This window comes from Pleurodeles waltl, chromosome 1_2 (genome assembly GCF_031143425.1).
Source record: "Pleurodeles waltl isolate 20211129_DDA chromosome 1_2, aPleWal1.hap1.20221129, whole genome shotgun sequence".
Classification (NCBI taxonomy): domain Eukaryota; kingdom Metazoa; phylum Chordata; class Amphibia; order Caudata; family Salamandridae; genus Pleurodeles; species Pleurodeles waltl.
Genome location: NC_090437.1, coordinates 38,607,102 through 38,632,475, shown reverse-complemented (window position 1 = coordinate 38,632,475; position 25,374 = coordinate 38,607,102). Strand labels below are relative to the sequence as shown.

Below are 25,374 nucleotides of genomic sequence, written 5' to 3'. Positions count from 1 at the left end.
TGTTAGTTGTTGTCCGCACTCCTTTCCTGAATTCTGTCTGATTAAATGGAACAGTGTTATTCCTTTCAGTCCAGGCCACCAGGTCTGCAAGAACAAGTGAGGCAAAATACTTTGCCTCCACGTCTAGGAGGGGCATAAGCCTGTAATTGGCTAGATTGGCCTGGTTTACCCTTGCCTCCTGTCCACCACCCCCTTCTAGATCTGATTTATTATAGAGTCAGGGCAGGACTCTGGAATAATGGAAATGCTCTTATTTCCTGGTATAACGATCTTAGGATTCCAGACCAAAATTCGACATCCATGAAAATGTTTTGTGGCCTGGGGACCCATCTTGACGAGCCTTCATCAAAACCTGGCCAGTTTGTGCATTAGTGAAATCCTTTTCAGCCATAAATGCACAGAGATTGTGTTGTGTTTGAGTATTTACTACTTCCCATACCTCTTCTGATAGATTGTTGATTTGTGACTTTATTGAGAATACTTCAGCAAGGTGTTTCATCCAGGCAGTCTTGGCTATGTTCGAGTTGTTAACTGGGGTTCTTACAATGTCTAAACAGTTAACCATTTCTAAGAATTGGCTGGGTTTAGATGGTTTTGCACAATGTATTAATTTTGGCCAGAAAATGTCTTTATGTTAATTTTTGTCCTTCCGAATTTGATTTTTGTAATCCTTTATAGCCTTTTTTAAATGTTCCCTGAGAACGATATTGCTGGGGGTGGAATTCAGAAACCTTGCCAACCTCTTTTGCTCTTTCTTTAGCAGTTTACATCGTTTCAAGAGACATACTGGACCTGTAGGGTCCTGTGCTATATTGGAGTGAGTAATAATTTGCTTGGGATATCTTTCTAACAGATTCTTCTCAAAGTGCTCTCATGCCTTGATTTTGTACGGGTAGTTGTTTAAACTTTCTGTGAGAATCCTTTTGGCCATTATAACAACTCCTTCGGTTGTTCCTGAAACCCATTGCTGACGCTTTAAATTTGTTGATCCAGCTGTCCCCAATTGAGGTGGTGCTTGAATGTGAGATGGTGGAATGGATTCTAATTGTAACATTTGAGAAGCATGATTGCTGGATGAACTATTTGTTTATTATGAACCTCTGTACCTGGGAGATTAACAGTAAAGTTACAACTGTAAAGTTGATTATTGAATATGACTTGGTACATAATATGTTTAGTTTGGGGTGAGTCTCCTGGAGATCTTCCATTTAGTACACACATTTTTAACAATGTTAACAGGTGCGGACCTAGTTGATCACAACGATTTCTTTTTAATTTTGTCTTAACTGGAACTTTCTAGGACAGATTATTAGCTGTTAGTGACACATCATCCTCAGCCACTTGAATGAAGTTTTTATTGAAATCACCAGACAATATTATGTAAGACCTGACAATATTTAGTAATAATGGACAGTAATTTCCTTATTGCGGTCCTCCTCTGACACAGCGTAGACGTAACCAACAACAAAGGGGGGGGGGGTCTAGCTTGTAGGTCCGAGTTAGTTAATTTTATTATCTGAATATCTGGGTCTAATTGTGGAAGTTCTTCTTTGTCGATTCTTAAGTTTACAGAAAAATATGCAGCAAAGCCTCTATCTGGCCTTCCTAGTTGCTTACGCTTAACTGCCTTTATGTGGTAAGATATAATCCCTATTAATGGCAAATCATGTTGGGACCACTTTTCTTGAAGGATGCTAACATCCATGTCGTTCCAGTTTGCCGGGGGAATACCACTTTGCAGCGGTGATTTAGCACCAGCTATTTTACATGACAGTAAGCATAAGAACTATTGATTTTGACTGGGAGCTCTTGAAATTTCTACGCATGGGCTTGGAGGGGCATGTAAGACGTGTGGGAGCCAATCCCATTGAAAGGCTGTTGATGTTAAAGTAGGTGGCCCATCGCTATTAATGTCCGTGACTCAAAATGTGAAAAGTAAGTTCACTTCTATTAAAGTGAGGCTTTCTTAGCCTGCATCCAAACTGGATGTTTCAGTGCTCTTGTGGGAACCTGGTGGCCTGGAGCATTTCAAGGACTTGTGGGTTATATCACCAATAAAATGATTTTGTTCCTTAAGTTCTTGGATTCTTCTCCAGCTATTTAGAATAATTTCATAATAGATCCCCGGAAGTTCCTAAGCCAGATGGACATGTGAGGATATGTCCAGGAAATTGACAATTAACTGCACATAAACCTTCAAATGCCAATATCTCACTCATAAGCTTGTGCCTTTCAAAAGTCATTGATGCAGATGGGTTAGTAAGTCTCCACTCAGTGGGGATCAGGTGAAGCAAGGTCATTGATGCAGACAGTTTAGTAAGTCTCCACCCAGTGGTGATCAGGTGAAGCATGGTGGTAATCACATCCAAAATGACTAGCAGTAGCACACATGTGCAGAGATGTGAAAATGTGCTGTGAGTTCACAAGACCAGAATGGCAGGGGCGAGAGGAGACGGCATGGAGGAGCACCAAAGGGCAAGAACCTGACAGCTACCTTCCTCTAAATAATCCATCAGTAGGATATAATCTGCTGAAAGTCTTAATGCAATGGGACTCCGAGCTGCCAACGGCCGATACAGTACGGATCAACCTCCCTCATTTAAATTTTGCAATCAAAAGGCACAATCGATAATAGACTATACAGTCTTATCCCTACCCCTGTTCGGCCGAATTTTGAAATTACAGGTAACAAGCAGAGGGGAGAGTGATCACTTACTGCAAAACCTGCATTTTACTCACCCAGTTGAACATCATGAACCTTTGGATGCGTTGCAGTGAGCCACATATATAACTAATGGAGGTGAATTAAGTGGTCCTCCAAGACCCCTCCTGCGCTGGCAGAGACAGCCAAGCAAATATGGTCCCTTAAATTGAACCTCACAGACCCTGAGCAAACTCCGCAAACAGCCTGGGACGAGTTTGTAGTAGAGCTTCTGACATCCTACCAGCAGCAATTTCAAGGAACAAGACCCCACAGCTTACAGTGGCCTTCATCCAGAAGGTATACAAAGACGCTTAAATTCCCCCCTTTACTGTCTTCAGAAAGAACCCAGAAATGAGGCCCTGAGAGCGCTGTTATCTACCTCCAGACTGGCCTATAGAGGCCACCTATGGCATCAGAGACAAGGCAGCCAAGCTAGCAGTAAAACTCCGGCACACATCAATGACAAATCGGCATACACAGTTTTGGAGGGTTATAAACAGCCTAAGCTCTGAAAACTCCCCCACCCCATGAATATCTCTGAGCCCATCTGGTATCAGTATCTCTCATGCCATATTGGCCTTTCATCTAAAAGCCCCGTAGTTGAGGGAGCCCTCCTCCAGGCAAAAGCCTCAGCCTGTACCTCCACTGGCTCTCCAAAACAACAATGCAGCTGCTTTTCGGTTCCCTCAGAAACAGCGAGTATGAGAATTATTAAGTTCCGGAATGAGGGAGCACCTGGACCCAATGATATACGTGCCGCCCGGTACACAGAGGACCCAGATTTGTGGGCAAAACACCTCTCCACACTCTACAATTGCATTCTTGCTACCAACATTATCCCGCAAGCACAGAGAGGCTCAACCATCACCCTGTCTTTAAAGGGGGTGCGACTAACGACCCGTCAAATTACCTATTAATTGCACTTCTAGATGTCGAATCAAAAAGCTTTGCAGAGATTCTCTTGGAGGAGCTTGAAACCTGGGCTAATGTCAATAACCAAATCCCGTTTTTAATCAAACTGGATTCTCAAAAGGGGTGGGCACGACTGCCAATCTTATGGCCATTGCACTATTATTTGACCAATGCCAACGTGCCAAGAAGTCCCTCTTTCTTTCATTTATAGACTACGAAGCATTTGATCGAGTAGTAAGAGGGAACTTTTGGCTTAAACTCACAAGTTGGGGCATTCCCTCCCAATTGTTGAAAGCAATAGTCCTTCTCCACACAGATACCTGGGTGAGGGTCAAATTGGGTGGCGGGACGCACCTCTCCAGGAAAATTCCCACTCTTCAGGGTCTGTGGGTGTGTACTTTCACCCCTTCTTTTTAATCTATTTTTGGCTGACTTACCGGTGGAACTGAAGAAGGTGAACTCGCATCCACCAAGTTTGGGGCAAACTGCCATGACAAGTTTGATGTACACCGATGATGTCATCCTTTTCCCTCCTACAGAGGCTACTTAATGCAACAGCTGAATTCTCTGGAAAAAATTCATAATTTGAATAAATCAAAAATCATGCCCTTTAAGACGACTCAGTGGTTGTGATATTGGTGGTACTTGGGTAACAACAAGGTTGAAACAGTGTGCAAATATAAATACCTAGGGGTTCTTCTTGACAGCAGTTGCACATTCAAACCCCATCTGGAGTCGGAAATCCATCTCGCTTGCATTCGCGTTCCACAGTGTCAAAAAAGCAACCGGTTCTTCAACCTATCTGCTGCTTTTAAAGGTCATCCAAACCAAATTAATACCAACAATCACATATGGCAGCGCAGTTCTAAGAGGCCGTGACGACGAGCACTTGGACAAAATGATCACCAAGCTTTTCAAGAGGTTGTTTAGCTTACCAAATCATGTTTCACCGGCTCAAGTCCGCCTCAAATGTGGCCTGGTTGGGTAGTCTCTAGCAAGGAACTTAAGGTAGCAAGAGAAGGCTCTCTAAGCTCTCTTATTTGGGTGGCAATGACTTAGACCCAACATCCGCCTTCTGTCTCTACCTCGAGTCCTCTTTGACAACATTGGGTCTGGTAGATCAACTACCCCAACTCAGCTCACACCAGCTTGTCAAACGTGCAACGAAAGTAAGTGTCAAGTCTCTTTCACATCTTCAGGATAAAGAGGCTTTATCGAAACAAAGCCATACCTGGCTGGTTCTGTCATCATACGGCTCTCTCTAACCCCACAACTCTATTTGGGAGCAGCAGTTAATCCATAGATTAAAGCAGCCTTTATGAAATACCAAATGGGCTGCCTTCCAACATACGGTCACCTCCCTAGGTGGATGGGAGTCAATATGACAGACACCTGTCGACTATGTGGGCTGGCTCCGGAAACCCTGATCCATCAGATATGCCTATGCAAAAGCACTACAACAGATCGTAATAGATTCCTACAACCAGTTTGGCTTCAAAAGGGGCTGCACAGGTGCAGACCGGCAATATTGGCAGGCTTTAAAGGGGACGACGTGCAGCTTAGCTGCAGACTGGCTAAATTCTTGGGTAAATTAGGGCACCTTCTTCAAGAGACTAAACAAGTAAGACAAGCGTGCACAGCCAGCCAGCAAGCAACTTTGTAGTACTTCGTAATTCAGCTGAACAGTTTAACCTAAACCAATTTTATTACTGTATTTTATGATTCTTTGGCTCCCTTTATTTCTTTTTTTTTGTGTCTTTTTTTCTCTTCTCTTCGTGTAATGATTTTTATTGACCGAACACGTGATAAAAAAATACAAGTCTGCTGAAAGTCCAAAGCATTTCAGTGCTTGTAACTACTTACTGAGATACAACTCTTGTAACCTTCATGTAAGTTAGCTTAACTAATTTTAGTAGATTTATCTCTTATCATTTTAAGTAGTGAGTGTAGGGAACACATAGTGTTATCCCATTACATGTGCCATCACTGTTTTGTTGCCTTTTTAGCCACAGTGGATTGTAAATATTGGAAAAATAAAGCGTAAAAGAGGTACTTGAATTTTGGTTTTACACCTTTCAGGACCGATTCAGAAATGAATACAGGACAAGATACTGCAAAACGGAAAGGTAAATTATCACATTTATTTTTGTTTAAAGTTTCCTTGGTACTGTTGGCTTGCCAGTGTTGTCAACAGTACATCTGTGATTTCTGCCTTTTTATGTTGTGGTACGTTAAACATCACAGAATCAATGCACTGATAATTAACAAAATGGTTACCTAAGTTTTGGATAGGCCTGCTCAGGACCAACATGAATCTGGTTTCAGCTGTTTTACATTTATTATTCAGGGTCTGAGCAGTTCAGCTCAGACATGTAGCACCATCTTTTTTATGGGTCATACTGTACATCATACAAATGTTAGCTGCTATGCAAATATAGTTTTTATTGTTAACTCCAATAGATACAGTATTCATCATTTAAGGAGTCTTAATTTAATTTTATCATAATCTAATTATATGATGATTAGGCATGAGTGCTTGTTACTCATGTCACCTGGTTTAAGAATCTGAATGGGAATCGCCTTCTGCATTGTTTTTAAAAAGACTTCAAACATTGTTATGAATGGAAAGTTGTATCCCCCAGCAGAGATAAGAAGAGAATGTATTTTCCAAAAGATATGAGGGTCCTGATTTAGCGGATTGAATTAAATGTGACCTCCTTTAAGAAACTGAGGGCATGGATTGATATTACCTTTTTACAGAGACGTTGTTGGACATGGTCTTGCAGGCTGATGTAGATTGGATCAGGTCTCCGGACAGAGATTGGGACTGGGCTAGGGCTCTCAATAAGGCTGGAAGTGGGGAAGATTTCTGCCTGCAACCAGCCATCTGTTTTCTCAGTCTGGGCAGGGGACCCTCAGTGCCCAAAGTACCATGTGCTTTGAACATTGAACTCTTTGGGACTTGAACATCCATATTTGAAAAGTCAGCAGCAGGAAGACACTGCTGAGTTGAACACTTTGGCATTTTAGAGTAGATGGAAAGAGTTTTAATTGCTGTCCAAATGCTCCCTAGCCATTTGGAACAGATAAGTGTAATATCTTAATTTCTATGTAATTGAAATTACTGGGAGGTGATGAAAAATAACCTATTTTAGATACTGCGCACTGCTACAAGCTTATCATTACGTAGCACTTTAAAACTGCCAGTGTTAAGTGGCAATTCAGTGATCTTCGTTTTGTTAACCTTGGAAAGATGAAAGGCCCTTTAAGCTGCTTGCATTCAGTTCTGCGTCTGCAGGTTTCAAGCATATTGCTTGAGTGAACACATTAAGCCCTGTACTTTTGCATGTCAGGTTGTTAATACTGCTTACTTTATATTTCTATTCCTAATTTGTTCCTTTATTTTAACCTATTTACAGACGCAAAAGCTCATGGGCGAAAAACATATACATTTAATATTGCTTACATTACCCACCTTTCCCTATATCACTCAAACTTCCAAGATCTGTAATTTGTTCAAAAATCCCTTTATGTGCTGCTGATAAGCACAACATATTTCACTAGTCCCTGTAGGAACCAAAAGGATGGGGGAGAAATGCAAGCAGACAGACACAGAATAAAAGATTTAGAACGTCAACATGTTGTTTGGGCTTTACCTACATTAGCTGCCATTCCAAATTCTTCTGGAAGAAATATCTCTCTTGCCCAGTCAGGACAAAATCACGAAATCCATTATCCTCTTGCAATTCCCCACTCCCTCAAAGGTATTTCCCAGGCAGCTCTGTTATGATTCTGAAAGTGACTGCGAATCACTGCTCAGCCAGTTCTTCTAGAAAAACATACGGTGACTCAACCTGAGAAAAAGGCCCTCTGTTTCCTTGGTATTCTACGTAGTTCTTGCCCTGTCATCCCACAAGGCACTGCTTCACCATCTTCTTTTTTTATCACCATCAAAACCCTCTTTCTAGCTAGGGCGCCAGGGTTTAAGTCGACATATAAATGTAGCCTGTACTCTTCTCTTAGCACTAGCTTCCTCCTGACTACTTACTGCAATGTTTTCTCCCTCACCTCTGCGCAGTGAAGCAGCCCCATCACAGAATTGTCAAAGACTTCTTAGCCCTGAAGGGAAGTTGATACACCTTTCTCACTAGTGGCCCTACCTTGTCTCAATGTGCTCTCACCCGGTCCATGAATATCTTTTTAATCTTTGCAAGTAGTGACTCAGAATTGACTATAAACGTGACTGGAGCAAGGGAAGCCCCCACCTAAAGTTGTTAGGCCTTCTTGTTCAGCTTCACCATAGTTTGTATTGACGCAGCTCTTGATAGTGGCCACACATTCCAGCACTGCAATAGCTTTTGTAGCCAGAAGCTCTAAAGATTGCACTTTAATGGATTTCAATTTCTAGCCTACTTTCTATTCCAGGAACTCAATGTGTCAAGCCCTTAATTTTTTCTTCTCTGCCAATTTCACAGTGGATTGAGACTGGCTTTCTCCAGTATGTCAGCATTTTACTGTGTTGTTGGATGGAAGCAATATCCATTTCTTCACCTGACTGTTGCACATCTTCAAATAAGCCCTTGCACCCCCTCCTTCTTGAATGCAGCATTCTGAGGATTTAAAAACACTCTACGGCTCTTCATGCACCCTTGCTATGCTGGTTCACTGCACTCTGCTCTTCAGTGCCAGAACAGTTGCATGGCTTCTCTTCTTCGGTTGTTGAGAACTGTATTAGGAACTAGCTTTACTCTTTCCCTTGGCTGAACATAGGGGAATCCAGCTAAATTATACCTTAATGTTTCAGGATTTCGTTCATCACACCCCATCAGGAGTTATGCAAATTTCTAATAAATTGGCAGTGATGCAGGATACTTATAATTTGAACTAAGACATACAATCAAAGAAAATAAGGCACACTAGGCCATCCAGATCATAAAACTAATGTTTGATTTACTAATTAAAAATTGTTATACATATAATCAGATTTGTAGTGCAAACAAACACATACTTTACTAGGTTATGTTAGGTAATCATACATTAACAATGACAAACTCATTTTTAAATCACCTCAGTGGCTCTATGAAGCAATTCTATACTGAACATCTATCCGTTTATCACAGAAAACTGCAACCAAACATTTGTTTTTCTTTTTATTTGGTTCTTTCAAGACAGTTGACTTTATACATATCCATATATAAACATTCTGACAACTCAAGCCATACAGTGGTAACCAGGAAGAAAAACCCAGGCCTACTTATGTGCACTTGCTCACAACAAAACAAATGAATTCATGTTGTTTTTGTAAATTTGCACTCAAAATATGCATAAAACACTTTCGTAAAAACACAAATTCCCAAATATACTGCACTCATTTTTTTTATCATTATAAAACACACTAATGTGGCAGGAGTAACCAAAATCTTGACATGACCTTGCAAATTGTCTGTTGTCTCCAAAAGCAGTGTGTAATCACGCTGACTTGTCTCAGCAATGACTGTCGAAAGTTTGCATTCAGGAAACATGCTACTCCTTCTTTTTTTGTTTTTTTTTGTTTAAAGAATAATTTATTAAGGATTCTTGGATATTTAGATATGCCTGGGATAGTGCCAATGAACTGTTGACAGTTTAACCGATTTTCAGAATTAATTGGTTGTGAAATTTGATGTGTGTGAGTTTAATGTGTTTTTAGAGAAAAATTGTGACAATTTGGAATTTCTTTCCAATAGTTCTAAACTTGGCAATTTGCAAACTAGTGTCTAGAATGCTGAAACGTTTCATTAGGCAAACTTAATAAAATCGTTTTTCAGAGAACGGACTCAAAATGAATGCTACGCATTGCATCTGCTGGTTTGATAGTTACTTGTTCATGGCTTGGAGTGTGTTCTTGTGACTACTCGATCTTGGTGCACTAGTCAGTATAACATTTTTGGCTTTTCTGTGTGGTCACCCTGTATTTTTCGACTTTTGCATGGGCTGTGCAGGGGCCCCTCCTGGAGCCCCCTGCACCCGTTCTCCGCCAGCATTTTCATGGCAGTAGTACAGCCATGAAATCGCTGGTGGAGAAGGGGGTCGTAATCCCCAGGGCTGCCCTGGTGGATTAGGACCGCTACCACCTCCAGACCGCCGGGATCTCAGATCCTGGCTGAGCTGGCAGTTCCCTGGCAGGCTGACCACCAAGGTTGTAATGTGCGCATTGGCGACAGTCCGACTGCCATCCACGAGCCTGGCGGTCTAATGATTGCCAGACTCTTAATGAGGTCCTTTGTGCTGCACTTGAAAGGGAGTGAAACAGTATGTTCAAACGATTCTTGTGTGTTCACCGGTTGCTGCAAACCCGGCTTTTGCTCTGTTAGACCTCTGTCTCTGGGTTTATTATTTGTGCAGGGCTGCCCAAACTGGATTTTGGTGTTCAGTGTGGGAGGACATGAGGACACTCCCCACACCCAGAACTCAGGGCCCAAGTTTAGTATTAATGAAGAATTTCACTGTCTTGAAAATGCCCAAAGGGCATAGCATTGGCCTCTGGAAGTTTTACCTCATTGGTTTGGTCGGTCCTAGGAGTTATTACCACCGACTAGCATGTGCCAGATATAATTGTGACACCTCTAGCCCCTCACTTCTGAACACTCCAGGAGCTGAGGAAGAACAGAAGACTAGACCTGCTGTCTGAACTGAGAGGAGCTCTGAAGATCTGGGCCTGCTCCCTCTTGTACACGGGGCAAAGAAGTAATCTTCAAGGGTAATACGGATGTCCTCCTGTTCAGGCTGCAGGGATACAACCTGCTACAGGGGTAAAGCTGACTACAAGACGTCTTTATTGCAACTGCCCAACTGACCAGTGGGAATCGGACCTGAACTGGGCCCTGCGGTTGACCTGTGTCTGATACCTCGCCATAGTGCTTAATTTGTGGCAGTGGTTGCTAGTGGCGCCCACCAGCACTCATTTATGGATACCGGCGCTTATGTTTACTTGTGAGACATTTCTCAAGAGCAAGAGAGTATAAACACAAAGAGACAGACTGAGAAAACCATCACAAACTGAGAAAATCAGAACCTGCAAGGCTGAGATAAAGTTCCAGAGAGTCTGATAATTGAATAAAAAGCCATGAGGTGGATTTAAGACTACTCAGCCTTGATATTCGGTGCACTGACAGTTAAAACCACCAGCTGCAGTCTTCTGAGCAGAGCCTTGGGCACCTGTGCTTTTTTTAAATGTATTTATTTAAACAAATTAAGTACTGTTTTAAGTGCCACCGGTTGGGGCCCTGGGGTGCTTTAAAAGTGTGCACCCATTGTTTGATTGGTACTTAAAGGCAGCGCTCGAAAAATCATAAAAATGTTACTAGACCTGCAGTTTGAGTAACTTGAATAATTTACTTGACCTAATTGTAATGTTCTTGACCCGTAAACACAGTCCTAGGCAAATAGTTTAGAGCACTGGTTCCCAACCTTTTGACTTCTGTGGACCCCCACTTTATCATTCCACTCAGTCTTTATTGGAATCCAGCGATCCCCCCCGAGTCATTACTGAAAGCTTGGGACCTAATCTGTTAACAATATAAATTTTCTAAGCAGTCGCAGACCCCCTGAGGAGGCTTCGAGGACCCCCAGGGGTCCCTAGACCACAGGTTGGGAACCACTGGTTTAGAGTCTCCTTTTTCTTCATTCACGCATATGATTGCACCTTCGAATATGTGAGCTCAACATTTCTCCAGTACAAAAAAACCTCTTGTTTGATTATGTAGACTAAAGCTTGTTGCATGTATCACAAGAAACTAGCCCACATATAGGGGACAAATGACCCATAACTTACTTTTAGTTTACTAATATCATTATCATTGGGGCAGGAGTGTTTCTCAGTTTGTTTAAACACTCATTTTTTATAAATATATTACTAAACCATAATGTGGTAGGATACTACCACATCTACACACAGTAAATTTCCAAGAAACGTCCAAAAACCTTTCCACTAACTTGCAGCTTTACTGATAAAACTATATAGTGTATTAAGTCTGTGAAAACTGGGGTTCAGAAAACATATCCTTTGGACATCAACACATAAAGTATTCTAATTTGTTTTCATCCTATTAAAATATTTTTTTTCATCACACAGAAATACAGGCATTTGCAATGCAGTGAGTTTCGCGTTTGCTCGAGTTAGAGCTATTAGCTTTGTAAATTCCTAACTGGACTTTTCTTGCCACATAAATAGAAAACAAAAAGTAAAACAATTGACATGAGCAAGCCAGTTCAAAGTTCCACAGCTGCCCTGAGTGCGAAGGAGAGACACAAGAGGAAAAGGAGGTTTGCTTGCAGTCATACGTATCAGCAAAATATAAATTATCCATGTAACAGCGTTGATGGCCAAGGCGGTAACAAAACTGCCCCAAGGAGGGACAAACATAAAGCATTTACCATTGTTAACAAAGGATTTTTAAAAGGCAAGCCCATGAACGAGTACAGCAGGCCAGAGCACTTGCACGCTCAATGTAAAAATGGGCTGTCACAGCTACTGAAGTAGATTTTGAAATGTTTGTGCAGTTGACTTAGTCATTTAAATGTTGTGTGTTAGGATAAACCTCACACCCTACAGCCTTTTATTTCACACTCTAAACAACAGGTCAGGCAGTTCACTTTACTAAATTCTGAAACTCTGCAGTCAGAAGGAAAATTAATCTTAGGACAGACTCACTTTTGACCTCTGTCTGTGAACTACGAGCAAATGTGACACACAAGAACAAGAGTTAAAAGCGTCTTTTATTACTCCTCCACTTTTTGACCGAACAGACTGCCTGCTCTTTATCAACTCGCCAGATGGGGCGAGTAAGTCCTAAAAATAGCACCACCTAATCAAATATGACTCACCAAAGTGAGTGGTCAAATACATTTTTCGAGCCTTAAACAGACTAAAGTCAGAAGTTAAAATCTTTGTTCAGAATGAACCTAGTTAGTGTATCCGACTGGGGCTCCATCGCAGTCAGCATCAATTTGCACCTGGGTCCCGGGCTACTTCTACTATTGACTATCCCTGTCACCTTGTGCTTGTTGGTGCTGTTCCTACTTAAAACTTTAAAAAAATAATCATATTTCCCGTTTGCCTTATAGATTTTTGTAATTTTTATGTCATTTTGTTTATTACATTTTATTCTATTTGCTTTCTAATTCAGGTTGTGTAGGAGGCGGGCCTGGTTTGTAGTGGGTACCCGAGGTACTTACACTTTATACCAGGTCCAGTTATCCCTTGTTAGTGAAATGCAGACAGTGGTCTAGCAGCTTAGGCTGTCTAGAGGTAGCTGTAGCAGAGAAGCTTAGACTGAACTAGGAGACATGCATAGCTCCTGCAATACCACTATATTTACACAGTACTCACACACAAGTAAAGACAATACTCTGTGTTACCAAAAAGAAAGGTACTTTATTTTTGTGACAGAAGGCCAAAAATATCTTAGAAGCAATACTCCTCCTGGAGGTAAGTATTAAACACAATATATACACTAGAGTCCAAAATCAGGTAAGTAAATAGTCATAGAATAGTGCAAACAGTAGGAAATAAAATAGAACGCAATAGGCCTAGGGGCAACACAAACCATATACTAAGAAAGTGGAACTGAACCATGACTTCCTCCCCAGGCAAGTGTAGTTTGTAGAGGGGTGCTGGGAGTGTAAGAAAACACCAAAGGTAAGTACCCCACCCCAGATCCCAGAAAAGTAGGAGTAAAGTACTGCAAGTTTCCTCAGGACACAATACAAGTCGCAATCACAGTTACTGCAAGGACCAAGCATGACTGCAAGCAGCATATGGTGGATTCCTGGACCTGAAGACCTGTGAAGAGAGGAGACCAAGTCCAGAGGTCGCAGAAGGACACAAGCCCCTGCCAGCCTAGAAGATGATTCTCCTGTTACAAGTCTGCAGAAGAGCACTGAAGAAGATGGCTGTGGGTTCCTGCGTGGTGCAGGAGATGTCCCATGTCGAGATGTTGGATGCAGGCTGTTTGCATTGCTTGATTCGTCCAACAAGCCTTGGTTCAAGCAAGGGCACGGTTTGCGTCACAATGGCACTGCCTGGACCCAGGAGGTACCTGGGGGCCTCTACTCGGACTGAGGAGGCAGAGGGATCTCTCAACACTGGAGAGAGCCCACAGATGACCAGGCAGCACCCACAGGAGACCCAGTACACGGGGACAACGAAGGTGCAAATTGCAGTTGGTGCAGCACAATAAAAGAAGGTCCCACACTGCCGGAGTACAACTCAGTGAGTTGAGCGTTGCAGGATGGAGTGCTGGGGACCTGGGCTACACTGTGCTCAAAGGATTCTTGGAAGACGTGCACAGAAGCCCAAGGAGCTAGAGATGATGCGGGGAAGGCAAGCTCTTACTTTCTCTAAATGTGGACAGCTGGACCTTAGGACAGTCTGGGTTGTGTTGGTCTACCACCTGTGATCCAGGGAGCACGCTCGTCATCAGGAGAGGAGTCCCAGAGAACCGGTCATTGTCTTGGAAGGTACCTGCAGGAGCAGGGAAGCGACTCGGTCACTCCACAGGAGATTCTTCCGGTTCTTCTGGTGCAGGGTGAAGACAGGGAGTCCTCAGAGCGTGCACACCTGGGAAACTGTTGCAAATGCTGGCTGGAGCTGAAGTTGCAGTTCATAGGAGTCGTCCTGGATACTTTGTTGCAGTTACAGCGGCTCCTGGAGCAGTTTGCGGTTGATCCGACGGTCAGAAGCTGAAGCAGAGGATGCAGAGGATTCCTGGAGGAGTCTTGCAAACTGAATCTGAAGAGGAACCCACAGGAGAGACCCTAAATAGCCCTGAGAGGGGGATTGGCTACCTACCCAGGCATCAGAAGGGGTCTGCTGCTGGCACTGGCCACTCAGATCTCCAGAGTGCCCCCACACCTTGGAAAACAAGATGGCTAATGCCAGGGACACACTGGAGGAGCTCTGTGCACCACCCCTGGGGTGGTGATGGACAGGGGTGTGGGAACTCCCCTTTCGTTTGTCCAGTTTTATGCCAGAGCAGGGACTGTGGGTCTCTGAATTGGTGTGGACTAGCTTATGCAAGGAGGGCAACATCTGTGCCCTTCAAAGCATTTCCAGAGGCTCTGGGAGTCCACCCCTCCCAAGCCTGTAACACCTATTCCCAAAGGTGGAGGGTGTAACACCCTCTTCCCAACAGAAATGCATTGTTCTGCCTTCCTGGGACAGAGCTGCTCAGACCCCAGCAGGGCAGAACCCTGTCTGTGAGGTAGCAGTAGCTGTAGCTGCAGTGTAAGGGTCAGAGAGCTGGTTTCGCAGTACTGGGGTTCAATGGTGGAGCCCCCAGGATGCATGGGATTGGCCCCCCTATACCAGATCTGGAAAGGGGGACAATTCCATGATCTTAGGCACCTTACATGGCCATATTCGGAGTTACCATTGTGAAGCTACATATAGGTAATGACCTAAATGTAATGCACATGTGTAATGGTATCCCCGCACTCACAAAGTCCGGGCAGTTGGCCCTGGACATCGTGGGGACAACTTTGCCAGTGCAAGGGTGCCTTCACACTTAGTAACTTTGCACCTAGCCTTCAGTACATGAAGGTTAGACATATAGGTGACTTATAAGTTACTTAAGTGTAGTAAAATTGGCTGTGAAATAGTGTGTGCACTATTTCACGCAGGCTGCAGTGGCAGTCACGAAGAAGGGTTTGTCTGAGCTCCTTATGGGTGGAAAAGGAAATGCTGCAGGCCATAAAGATCTCCAGGAACCCCAATACCCTGGGTAACTAGGTACCATATACTAGGGACTTATAAGGAGGGTCCAGTGTGCCAATTGGAATTGGAATTGGAGTATGAAAATCACTAAACTATAGAGACTAATATGGAAGCAGAGAGAGCATAAGCACTGGAATTATCGTTAGCAGAAAGCACTACTGACAATACACACAATAGGCCACAAACTATGAGCACTGGGGTCCTGGCAAACAGGATCCCAGTGAGACTATAAAAACACACTGACACACAATCACAAAGAGGCCAAACGTAGGGGTAACCATGCTAGAAAGAGTCTACTTTTTCACAGGTTGGGAATTTTATTGTTTTGCATTTAGGGCCTGATTACAACTTTGGAGGAGGTGTTAATCCGTCCCAAAAGTGACGGTAAAGTGGCGGATATACCACCAGCTGTATTACGAGTCCATTATATCCTATGGAACTCGTAATACGGCTGGTGGTATATCCGTCACTTTACCGTCACTTTTGGGACGGATTCACACCTCCTCCAAAGTTGTAATCAGGCCCTAAGTCTTTATTGCTGTTTTGGTACTGCAAAAATACTTTACACACTGCTCCAAGGTAGGCGTGTCTGCTCTGTGCCTTAGCTACCAGGGGGTTGGGCGCGGGCTAGTTTAGTGACATTAAGGGTTGACCCTAACAAGGCTTGTGATGATTAACTGGGGTGGGTAACTACCCACCCCAGTTAATCCAATTTATTACTGTCAGGAAGGACATAGGTTATTTCACAGAGAAACAATCAGCCCACTTCATAGGTCCTGATGTAAATTAAACTCCAAAGCATTTAGAAAATATCACAATCCTGGATTTACCTAGTCAGCCAGAAAAACCATCACAAGAAGAGAGCCCACTGGAAAGTACAACCTAGAGTCTGATTCTATTCTCCATTCTTGTATCCTTCTACCCTACCCCTGGTTACTTAGTAGACATTAAATTATGGGATCATTTGAGCACTCATGACAGTATAGGTTTAACAGTAAACAAAATAAATTGTATCTATACAATTAACTATGACCAGACATCATTAAATACTTGAATTTAATTCAATAACCTCTGCTGGGTTTCTGACAGTTTTTGGCTTGGCTGATTGAGTGCAACCCCTGCATCAGATCGGAAGCCAATACATTGTTTTTGGGGTCTGAATATTGTATCCAAAATTGCAATTCGAACAGTTTACAACCAGATTATTTAGTGGAACAAAATTCACTTGAAACTGTAGCTTGGTTATCCTTTGTTTCTACTAAATATAAGAATTATCTAGATTTTTTCTAAACCTAAGTGTCTTAGTGTCTCAGTGACTTTGAAGTGTTGGCAGGTTCTTTGGTGCCTTGTGGAAGAAGGTGATGTAATGTTTCCTTGGATTAGCAAACTACTAGAAGAAAGGACTTAAGAATGTTGCAGACCAGGATGTTATTTTTTTTTTAAGAATTGTTTTTTTAAAATTTAATTTGTTTATCACAGTTGTAGCACCAACAATAATAATAGCAATTCATACTAATAAGAACAGCAGTAAACCTGATCACTAGCCCTCCCATCCCGACATTCCGCCCAGTTCATATTCAATAGGGTGCCAGTATATTGATTTTTTGTTCCCCTTGGCCATAAAAGTTATGGTCTCCGCAGTGGCAGCCCTATTGGGAGGGTGATGGTGGGGGGTGTGCTAACATTTTTTTTCTGGAGCCCGTATCATCAGGGGCACCCTATATATCCCATTTGCCCTGTATTTTCTCAAATTTGTTTGCACACCCTCATCCCTTATATACCTCTCTTTCCTGCACGCTGCAATATTCCATTCCCGTCTCCCCCTCTCTTGTGTGTGGGGGGAGTGTTTCATCCCCGTTTCTGTGTGATATCTTGTTTTGCTACAATATGTCCAAGATTAACCAGGTGTTTTTGATATTGTGTGTGATCTGTGTTCTCGCACACTCCCAGCACTGCCGTTTCGTTGTCAAGTCCAGTGTGTTGCCTGTGGCTTCTTCCAGAGATCTTCCAACTCCCTCCCAGAAGGGACGGATACGGGGGCAGGTTTTCAGTTTGTGCTGGATGGTGCCCTCCATGCCACAGCCTCTGAGGCAATGTGCATCAACTATTTTGCCTATCCTATGGAGCAGGGTAGAAATATAGTACACTCTGTGGAGAACCTTAAGTTGAATCAGTCAGAAGCTAGCTTTATGGCCATCCCAGGAGGGTGTGCCAGTGCTTCTTGCCAGTCCTCCTCATCCAAATCCTCCAGGTCCTGTTCCCATTTGGCCTGTAAGGGCAGAAGAGATGTTTGTGTGTTCCTCATGAGGATACCATACGTCAGCGAGCTAAGTTTCTCGCTTACTTTCCCATTAAGGAGTCTAGTTTCTAGAGGGGATTTTTGCTGTATTTCTCTGTCTGATGGTATGCACGCCCTAAGTGCATGATGGACTGTAGCATATTGCAGCCACTGTGTTTCTGGTATCTTGCAAGTTAGTCTTAAGTGCGCAAAGGGCACCACTCCATTTGCATCCCACACGTATGCCAAACTGGATAGCCCTACGGCATTCTAACCTGAGAAACTCTTTAGTGTCACAACTGGCTTTAGCCTGGAGCTCTCCCACAGTCGCGTTTTGGGGATGAGTCTACGTTTCCACCCCATTTCCGACATTAGTCTGCCATGTTGTTACTACTATTTTGGTTGCCGGGCAAATGTTCAGTGGGAGTTGTAGGAAACTGGCCTGGTGTGTGGTGAGCACCTATGGTGTTATCACCTTATATGAGGTCCAGGTATCCCCTATTAGTGAGGTGTAGTCCGTGTCTAGGAAGCCAGGGCTCTCTACGGGTAGCTGTGGATGAGCAGCCAAGACTTTTCTAGAAGACATGCGAAGCTTAGGCAATACCACTACAGTCACACAGCACTTACACACATGAGAGAACCACACATTGTTATAAAAATAAAGGTACTTTATTTTTGGTAACACAAATGCTAAGATAGTGTGTAGGCAATATTCTACAAGCAGGTGAGTAACCACACTATTGTATACATATTAGTTATCAGGAATGGGCATAAAAAGCAATGGAAAACATTGCAATAACCGAAAATAATGGAGACCCTAGGGGGAGACCAAACCATATACTAAGTAAATTGAATGTGAAGGGCAGGACCCCGAAGTGGAATCTGTAGAGGGGAGCTGGAGGAACTAGGAACCCCAAAAGGTAAGTACCAAAGTGCCCCTCAACGACCACGACAAAAGAGGTAAGTACCTGGTTTTTCACGAACCCACAGGTAAACTTTGTAAAAGGACTGTGCAAGACTGGAAGAAACAGACAATGGCTCCTGACAGAAGAGGACCTGCAAATTGAGGGAACCAAATTCAGTTCAAGTTGGAGTGTCCGTTTGGGGCAGGAGCTGCTACCCACCCTTCTAGAGATGCGAGACCAGGTCGTCAGTGAGGACCCGGAGTCGGCTGTGCGGCACAGGAGCAGAAGAAGAGTTCTAGAAGTGATGCAGTCAGTGTCCCACGTCGGTGGAAGAGTTGCAGTCAGTCACTGTTGTGGAAAAACCACCAACAAGCCTTGGCAAAGGCATGAGTTAGAGTTGCTGGGGACCAGGAAGGTCCGGAGGGACTCAACTCAAGGAGGGGAATCCCAGGTGACTCTCAGCAGTAAGGAGAGCCAAAAGTCAAGGATGCACCCTCCCCCCCTCCCCCCCCCCCCCCCCCATAGGCAACTCACAGGCAGCAGGCACAGGAGTCGCAGTGAACCCCAGTCAGCTCATATAGAGAGGAGTCCCACGACGCTGAAGCAGCAGGCAGGAGACTGTGCTTTGCAGAGAAGAGTGCTGGAGGCCGTGGCTACATGGAGCCCGAAGATCCCTTGGAAGAAGAGCCAACAAGACTTGGTAGGTACAAGAGTCGTGTTGCACAGGGGTACTATCCTGCAAGGAGAGGCAGAGACTCTCCACCTCCCAAATTGGACAGCTGGTAGAGGGGACGGAGGGGACCATTCCAGACCACCACCTGTGTTGCAGGATCCATGCAGTTTTGCAGGAGAGGATATCCATGCGGCCAGTCGTCGATGCAGTTGGTGCCTGCAGAGGCAAGGGAGATTCTCTCTTGCTTCTAGTGCAGACTGAATACTTGCTGCCCTCAGAGGATGCACAGCCAGGGAAATGTTGGGTTGCTGGAAGGAGCATGAGAAACAATGTTGCAGGACGAAGTTGTCAATGGAGCTGCAGATTGTGGGTTCCTGTGAAATCCACTTGCGGTTCCATTGGCCAGAAGTTGAAGTAAACAATGCAGAGGAATCCTGCTGGAATCTTGCATGTTGAATCTGAGGACCTTCCCAAGAGGGAGACCCTATATAGACCTAAAAGAGAGATTGGTCATGGAGGTGGCTGTGACGTCACCTGCCTGACATGGCCACTCAGATGCTCCCCGAGGCTTCTGCCCACCTTGGATTCAATATGGCAGAATCCCGTGGCCACCTCTAGGAGCTCAGGGCACCATCCCTGGGGTGGTAATGTGTCCATTGTCCAGTTTTGTGCCAGAGCAGGGACCGGGTGTCCTTGGACTTGTGAAAACTAGTTTATACAAGGAGGGTACCAAATGTGCCCTTCAAAGCATACCAGTGGCTTCGGGAGGCTACCCCTCCCAAGCCATTTAACACCTATTTCCAAAGGGAGAGGGTGTTGCCGTCCTCTCCCAAAGGAAATCCTTTGTTCTGTCTTCAAGCAGCAGGAGGGCAGAAACCTGTCATTAGGATGGCAGCAGTGTGGGCTGCCAGGGAAAACCCTGCAGACTGGTAGGAGCAAAGCTGAGGGGTCCTCTAAGGAGCCCCAGGAGTGCATGGAATCATGCAGTCAAACTTGAAACAGTATTGGGGTATGATTCCAACATGTTTGATTCCAAGCATCCAAGGTTTAGATTTACCATTGTGTAGCTGGACATAGGTTGTGACCTATGTCTAGTACTTGGGTAAAATGGCTTCCCCACACTCAAGAAGTACAGGAAAATTGAGCTGGGATTCGTGGAGGCACCTCTGCTCATACAGGGGTGCACTCACACACATGTACTTGCACTCTGCTGTCTGGGGTAGGAGGGCCTGCCACAGGGGTAACTTACAGTGACCTGATGCAGTGACCAGTAGTGAAAGGGCGCATGCAGCTTTTCACGCAGGCTGCAATGGCAGGCTTGCAGACACATTTCACATGGGCTCCCATGGGTGGCATAACACGTGCTGCAATCCATGGTGAATCCTGGTGCCCCAATGCCTTGGCTACCTAGGTTCCATATACTAGGGACTTACATGGGGGCACCATTATGCCAACTGTAAGATGCACAAAGTCAGGGACAACCAAATTTAGAGGGAGAGAGCACAGTCACTGGGGTCCTGGTTAGCAGGATCCAGTGAACACAGTCAAAAACACACTGACAGCGGGCAAAAAGTGGGGGTAACCATGTCAAAAAGAGGGTACTTTCTTACAGCAGTTTTCTGCCATAGAGTGCATGCATATTTTAATTTTTTAATTTTTTTAATCTGCTTAATGATTAAGGTCACATTTGAATTCCGAGGATATTTAAGCGGGCATTTGCTGTGTTTAGACCGTACTTGTCTGTGGGGTGGGGGTGGCACTTCTGTTGAGTATGTGAGCTGTGGAGCAGGAGCTGGGCTAGACAGTAGTACGCGCAGCGCCAAGAGTGGTGGTGTTGTGTCCACGTGGTACCTCAGGGGGTCGCTGTAGGGGAAACTTATTTAACTTAATGTTGTTGTGCTTCTTGTGGATATGTTGATGTCTGGGCTGATTTTTGGAGGACTTCGGGGAGTTGTGCGGTGTAGGGCTTTGACAGGGAATGTAATACCTGGGTTCCAAGATGTTCAGGGGGGTATGTATCATCGCTGGCTTCTATGTGTACCACAAAATTATCCCAGATTTCAGCGCCGCCCTGTGCCAGTTCCCTATATTGTAGTTGGCGTAATGTCTGAACCTCTGCTTGCGAACGGCTATGCAGGTCGTGAAGCCAGGCAGCATGTGTTGGGCGTGTGGGGCCTTCCAGTATGTGGCAATCAAGCGCTTGTAGACTACATAGGCAAGGTCGATGAATTTATGAAGGTGTTTCTCTCCTTTATCGCGATGGCGTATGCCAAGTAAGCATGATTCCGGATTGGATGCTTGGGTGTGAGCGGTGATGTCCGCTGTGGCATCGGTAATACGTTGCCAAGCCGTGTTCGCTGGGTGACAGATCCATACCATATGGTAGAAGTCTGCTGCAGGGGTAGCGCATCTAGGGCATGTAGGGTTTGAGTTCGGGTATATTTTGTTAATGCGGGCCGGAGATAGATAGATAGTGATGAATGTAGTTGAACTGGGTGTATCGCAGTCTAGTATTACGAGATACGTTCTTGATCATGGAGAATGCTGCGGCCCAAGTTTTCTGAGATAGTGGTGAGGGGGGGGCAGCATCCCAGAGGGACATAGCTAGTGCCAAGTCAGAGCAGGCCTCTGCTAGGAGCAATTTATATAGTTTGGTTATGATGCCTTTTGTGTTGCCTATGGTGAGGATTACGGTGAGCAGCTGAGATTCTTGTGGCCCGACATTGCCGAGTCCCCATAAGTTGTTGAGTAGACTTTTGACTGCACTGTATGTCAGGAAGGCCCCAGGATGAGTAATCCAGTCGTTCACTAGTTCAGTGAAGGTGCGCATTGTGGAGCTTGAATAACAGTCTCCTACGTTTAATGGTCTCATGTCTCGTGTGTCGTGGTGTAGTGAAAGTTTGAGGGTTCCCGGCAGTTGTGTCGGCGGCAGCAAGGGGGAATAAGGAGTCGTGGGGGTCTTGCCTTGGACATATCTACGCCAACATGATCTGGCTACTTCCAACAATATAGGCTTTTTCTGTGGTCGGGGAAGGCTAGCTAATAGCGAGTTTAGCACTGCTTTGCTTTCTTCTAAAGAGGGCTCACTAAGCCACATGGTTGGCCATTGCAGTTGAGCAGTGGCGTAATATAGTTCGAAATTTGGGCATGCACAAACCTCCTGCTTCTTGTGGGTATTGTGTTGATAGAGTGCATGCATATAACTATTTTTCCCAAGCTCATCTGATGTGTCTAAACGCCGGGTCATCCCATTCCGCATGTGGTTATTCGTTTACCACATTTGCGTGTGCCGCCTCATAGTATTTTTTTTATGTTTGGCAGGGCTCTGCCTCCCTCGTATTTGGATCTTTGTAAAACTCTCTGGCGATCCTGGGTGGTCCCCCTGACCAGAGTATGGGTGCGAAGCATGGAGTCCAGCTAGCCAAAGAAACGTTCTGGTATCCGAAATGGGCTATTTTGTAGGATATACACAGGGCGCGCAGTAGTGCCACTATCTTAAACTTTGCAGCTTTACCTAATAGCGAGAGTGGGAGTGTCTGCTAGTGTTCCACCTTCTTTTTATTTGGAGTTCGAGATTAGCTTTGTAAAGCATGGCTGGGTCCCCAGTGAGCCACAAGCCTAAATACTTGAACTGCAGCTTCTCCACCCTCATGGAAGTCTTAGGTTGCAGTGCCATGTCCCTGTTTCCATCAAGAACAGCAGCGATTTATCCCAGTTTATGGCAAAGCTAGAAAGTTCCCCAAATATTCTAAAGAGTGCTTCCAGCCTGGCTGCGGATTAGTGCACATTGGACAAATATAACAAGATGTCATCTGCTTATAAGGAGATATGTTCCTCCTCATCCCTTCTACCAGGCCATCCCCACACCAGCAAGTCCACTCGCACCCATGCCTCCAGCATCTCAATGGCAAGCATGAATAACTTAATGGAGAGGGGGCACCCCTGCCTTGTGCCTCTACAAATGCAGATTGCCCTTGACGAATGTCCATTGACTTTAACTCTAGCTACGGGGGGGTCAGATAAGAGTTAGACCCATTGAATATATTTAGGACCAAAGCCCATTTTGGCCAACATTCCAAAGAGGATGGCCATTCTACAGAGTTGAAGGTCCTGTGTGCGTCTAACGATGCAATAGCTCTTCCCGTCGGTGAGTCTACAATCGTAGCCAAATTATTATATAGTCTACGTAAATTCTGTTTAGGCTGTCTTCCTGGTATGAATCCTGTTTGATGCGAGTGTACCAGATTATGCGTTACCTCCCTTAGCATGTCGGCCAACACTTTGGCCAGTGTCTTCATGTTGACATTTAGCAACAATATGGGTCTGTAAGACTTCCATTTTGTCCAGGGGCTTGCCTGTTCTTGAAATCAGTATGAATGTTGCATTACGCATGTCCTCCAATAACTGCCCTTCCTGAAACGCCTGTTGATATTCCGCATGAAACAAGGCTGCTACTCTGTGTCGTAATGTCTTGAATAACTCAAGTGGTAACCAATTTTGGGCTCAAGGCCTTCCCTGACTGCAGTTGTCCCAGCGTGGAGGCTATGTCCTCCACCATTATATCTGAGTCTAAATCCATTGCTTTCTGTCTCTCCAACCTCCTCGCTGGACAGACTTTTATGAAATACAACACCTTTAGGTGGGTGACCCCCAATTAGGATCCATAAAACGTCTCCAGGTAGTCTGCAAATGACTCTGCAATGGTGCTGCTATCTTTCACTAAGTCTCCACCCTAATTTTCATATGTTCTCTTTCCTTGCTGCCCGGCCATTCAATAATTTCCCGGTCTTGTTTCCCCCTTCGTAAATTCATTTTTGCTTTGCCAGATATGCCGTCTACACCTTGTTTCTTGCTACTGACTGGTATTCTGCTTGCTCAAGATCCACTGCATCTTTCATTCAGGGAAGTGGATTACGCGAGTAGTCACTTTCTAGACATTTTAGCTCTGCCTTTAAGATAGTCAGCCTTTCTCGCGTTTGCCTTCAGCTTTGGGCTGCAGTGCCTGCAGGAGTCGGTCCATTTTCTTCTGTGTTGAAGTGAGCGTTGTAGTGTCCTACTGGACACATTCTAGAGTTTCCACCAGCCACTCTGCTGAGGGCTGGCTTCTACACCCCCCACACCCATCCATCACAGGTGTCACCAGTCAGGTGACCCTGCTAATAAAAAGGGCTGGGCGCATGTGCCCGAAGCCAGTTATACAAACCTACAACTATGTCTCTGCGTCACCTTATTAGTAGTATGAGGGCCTAGGGCCCCCAACACTACAGTGGCTACAGGTGGTCCTGCCCGATGTGCCTACTGGCCACTATTTTGCTGTTCTTCATGGGGGAGAGTAGCCTGTGCCTAAGGCACCCCCTCACCCATTGCAAGCACGAAGGTCACCTGTGCGACGCGAGAGGACGGCCACCTGGTGCAGACACCAGCGTGCCTGCCTTGACCCCCGAAAGGCAGTAGTTGACAGAGAACACTGCTTGCACTGGGCCGAGCATGAGGGGAGCCAGGAGGTAGGAGAAAGGAACCCTCCAGCATTGCGTACCCCCTCCCTTGATGAGAGAGACTGCCACGGCCGGGTCGAGGGAGGCGTGTTGCAGCCGCTGTCCAGCTGCCCTCAAGACTGTGGCCCCTCCCCGCACTCAACCGGTTACCCACGTCGGCAGTAGAGGCCACGCCGAGCCTATCATGCCCCCTGGGAGAAAGGCACAGACCGCCAGCGACCTCCACCCTCCCTGTGCCCCCGTGCCATCGCCTATGTCGATAGGGCAGCACTGAACAGAGGTGTGGCACCAGGAAGGGGATTGGAATTGCACCTGCTCTGAGAGCGAAGAAAGGCTGTGTGTGAGGCCCAAGAGAGGAGGCTTTGGGGAAGTAACTGTGTCGCAAAGAGAGAAGTGCCCAAGGCCGTCCCCCTACAATTAACAGGACGGGTGTCTGGCTTTCGACTGCCCACATCAAGAGCGCAGCCCCCACAAAGTGTGCGCGTCGCCCGCCTCTCCAATCGCAATCTGAATGAGAAAAAAATAAAATAAAGATAACTGCACTTACATGGGGGCAGAAAGAAGAAAGGGTTGCCTCAGCACCACGTGAACCACGCCGCAGCAGCACCAGCATTCCGAGCGGTCCGCGATGTCCCAGACACACTCCTGTGGG

At 45.1% G+C, this 25,374-nt stretch overlaps 1 protein-coding gene across 3 annotated transcripts in view; it reads left to right on the top strand.

The window, feature by feature from the left end:
* The window catches only part of CENPC (centromere protein C), a 904,489-nt gene that overhangs the window by 33,999 nt on the left and 845,116 nt on the right, over positions 1-25,374 (top strand). For all 3 annotated transcript variants that reach the window (XM_069235766.1, XM_069235758.1, XM_069235777.1), the window contains exon 2: positions 5,696-5,742. In XM_069235766.1, the coding sequence (XP_069091867.1) occupies positions 5,696-5,742 (47 nt within the window). The remainder of the gene's footprint in view (positions 1-5,695; positions 5,743-25,374) is intronic.